At 42.8% G+C, this 3,129-nt stretch overlaps 1 protein-coding gene across 1 annotated transcript; it reads left to right on the top strand.

Moving 5' to 3' along the window:
* The first annotated feature begins 315 nt into the window (after positions 1–315).
* LOC139130272 (uncharacterized) lies at positions 316–2,465 on the top strand. Its single transcript, XM_070696026.1, has 2 exons — positions 316–1,446; positions 1,971–2,465. The coding sequence occupies exons 1-2, from the start codon at positions 316–318 to the stop codon at positions 2,463–2,465; spliced, it is 1,626 nt and encodes a 541-aa protein (XP_070552127.1).
* Positions 2,466–3,129: the final 664 nt, after the last annotated feature.

Raw genomic sequence — 3,129 nt, 5'->3', positions numbered from 1 at the left:
CCAAAAATGGACATCCTTTTATGTAAAAGTCCCAAGGTTGTCTTTGAGTGTTCAAAAACTTCAACTGAATGCTGCGTTGTGGAACGCTCGATCTGTCAATGGGAAGATCGGCGCTATAGCATCTACATTGATCGACGATAACCTGGACATTTTAATCATCACTGAGACGTGGCTAAAATGTGACGATGATCCCATAATTGCCGAATTTCATGCTTCCATCAGTGGGTATAACATCCATCAACATCATCGCACGAAACGTAGGGGCGGCGGCGTGGCTGTCATAACACGTTCCAACCTTCAGGTCATCGAAAAACGATGTTGCACATTCCAGTCATTCGAATCGTTGGGTATTACTGTGCGTTCGTCCAGTCAGCTACTGAACATTCATGTCTTATATCGTCCACCACACTCATCGAAGAACACTTCTACACAAATCAGTTTATTGCGGAATTCACATCTCTTCTTGAAAGCGAAGTACCATCGCCCGGACACCTCTTAATCGCAGGTGACTTTAACTTCCATGTTGATGACACCAGTTCGCCAGACGCAGTCAAACTGCATGATTTGCTGGAGTGTATTGGCTTACAACAGCATGTTCACACTTCTACCCACGTTAAAGAACACACTCTTGATCTTCTCGTGACTCGAAAAACTGATCAGCATCTACATTCTGTCAGAACTGATAACTCGCTCATCTCTGACCATAGTCTCGTCCACTTCAAGCTGAAAGTACAGCGCCCAGCAAATACGATGCTAAAGATCTCTCGTCGCAGCTATGACAAGATGGACGGTGCCGATCTACATAACAAACTTTCATTAAAACTGTCGAATCGCCCACAGGATGCTGATATTGAAAATCTTTCTTATTTTTTCCGTGAGGCTGTCACAGAAGTTCTCAATGACGTTGCTCCAATAACTGACAGACGTATAACCAACAAGGTAAGAGCACCATGGTACAGTGAGGAACTCATAGAATCAAGAAAGAAATTGCGACGGCTCGAGATGAAGTGGCGTAATTCACAGCTGGAGATTGATCGGCAGATTTTCATTCAAGAACGATCTAAGTACGCCCGACTTTGTGATCATATCAAGTCTCGTTACCACCGATCGCGAATACAGGAAGCGGACAGTAGGAAACTCTTTACTATCATTGCTGAACTGTCATCTGTGAAATCGCGTTCTGCCAATTCCGAACCGGATAACATCAGTAAGGATGACCTGCCATCGAAATTTCTTGAATATTTCGAATCGAAGATATCAAACCTCCGGAACGGGCTGTCTGTGCAAATTGACCAGTGTGACCATACCAGACTACCATCCCACATACTAATTAAATTCACTCCTGTTACAGTCGACAACGTTAAGGGCCTCATCAAGAATGCTCCATCAAAGTCGTGCGAACTCGATGTCTTGCCGACAAAGTTACTCAAGAACTGTATTGACGCTGTAACACCTTTCCTTACACATCTTTACAACAGCTCCCTATCGTCAGGTATAGTTCCTAGCCATTTCAAGACAGCTATTATCCGACCACAGTTGAAAAACCCAATCTCGATAATAACATACTGAAAAATTATAGACCTGTGTCTAACCTTCCCTTCATATCAAAAATTCTGGAAAGAATTGTAGCCCTGCAATTACGCGATCACCTCACCAAGTTTCAGTCTCTTCCCACGTCATCAGAGTGCGTATCGTCCTTATCACAGCACGGAGACAGCCCTGCTTCGTGTACATAACGACATCATGTGTGCGCTAAACAAGAAAATGGACGTTGTTCTCATCATGTTGGATCTGTCGGCTGCGTTTGACACCATAGACCACGAAATCCTACTTCAAAGGCTTGAATCTCGTTTTGGCATTACGGGAATGGCTTTATCTTGGTTCTGCTCTTACCTTGAAAATCGGACACAATCTGTAACAGCTGGGACTGCGTCATCCCTAGCTCTCATGTGAAATATGGTGTTCCTCAGGGATCGGTGTTGGGACCACTTCTTTTTACGCTCTACATAGCACCTTTAGAGGACATCATCGCGGAACACGGCCTTGAATGCATGATGTACGCGGATGACAGTCAAGTTTATGTTATTTGCAACACGCCGGCTGATGTGCGCTCTTGTCTCGAACATTGCATTGGCAACATTCGGATCTGGATGAAATCAAACATGCTGATATTAAATGACGACAAGACAGAGGTTATCCATTTCTCATCAAGGCTCAAGTCGGACGTGTCGGTGATGGCCAATCTCAGGATTGGCGACTTTGACATCACACCCTCCACCTCTGTGCGGAATCTTGGTGTTAGGCTGAACAGTGACGGTTTTATGTCTGACCAAATCAACCAAATATGCAGGAACGGATATTATTCTCTATACCGTATCAGCAAGATCCGCAAATTACTTGATAGAAGTACCACCGAGACATTGATTCATGCCTTCGTCACATCCCAACTTGGACTACTGCAATAGTCTCTTGTACGGAGTATCAAAAGAACAGCTTTCACGAATGCAGTCAGTTCAAAATGCTGCTGCACGTCTCGTCACTCAATCACGCAAATTTGACCATATTACACCCGTGCTGATCGACCTGCATTGGCTTCCAATCGAAGCTCGAATAAGATTCAAGGTTCTGTTCATTACTTATAAATTATTAATGGTATTGCACCCATGTACTTGAGCGACTTAATTGAGTTGTATGTTCCGGCAAGAAATCTCCGGTCCATGGAAAAGCTACGTTTAGTCCCGCCTAAAGGGAAGTATAATAAGTCCTATGGCCATAGGGCCTTTTCTGTTCATGCTCCTTTCCTTTGGAATTCATTGCCATCAGAGATTCGCTCTGCAAAAAATGTTGAATGTTTTAAACGTGCTTTGAAGACTTACCTTTTTACTGAGTTTTATCAACTGTGATTTTTAGCCATTTTGCTCATTTTACGCTGTTTTTACTTCCTTTCCAAATTTCTTTGCGATATTTGTGACTTTTTATTTTAAAAACTACCTTTGCTCTCATTTTAGTCATGTATTTTGTTTTCTTAGTCATGTACAGCGCGCTGAGACGTATGTGTAGTGCGCTTTAAAACAAGTTTTAATAATAATAAATAATAAATATAATAAGCAAGCCTTTTGTTATCCATGG

Source organism: Ptychodera flava, chromosome 3, assembly GCF_041260155.1.
Source record: "Ptychodera flava strain L36383 chromosome 3, AS_Pfla_20210202, whole genome shotgun sequence".
Classification (NCBI taxonomy): Eukaryota; Metazoa; Hemichordata; class Enteropneusta; family Ptychoderidae; genus Ptychodera; species Ptychodera flava.
Note: the sequence above shows the minus strand (reverse complement) of the source record. Positions and strands in the feature narration are given on the sequence as shown.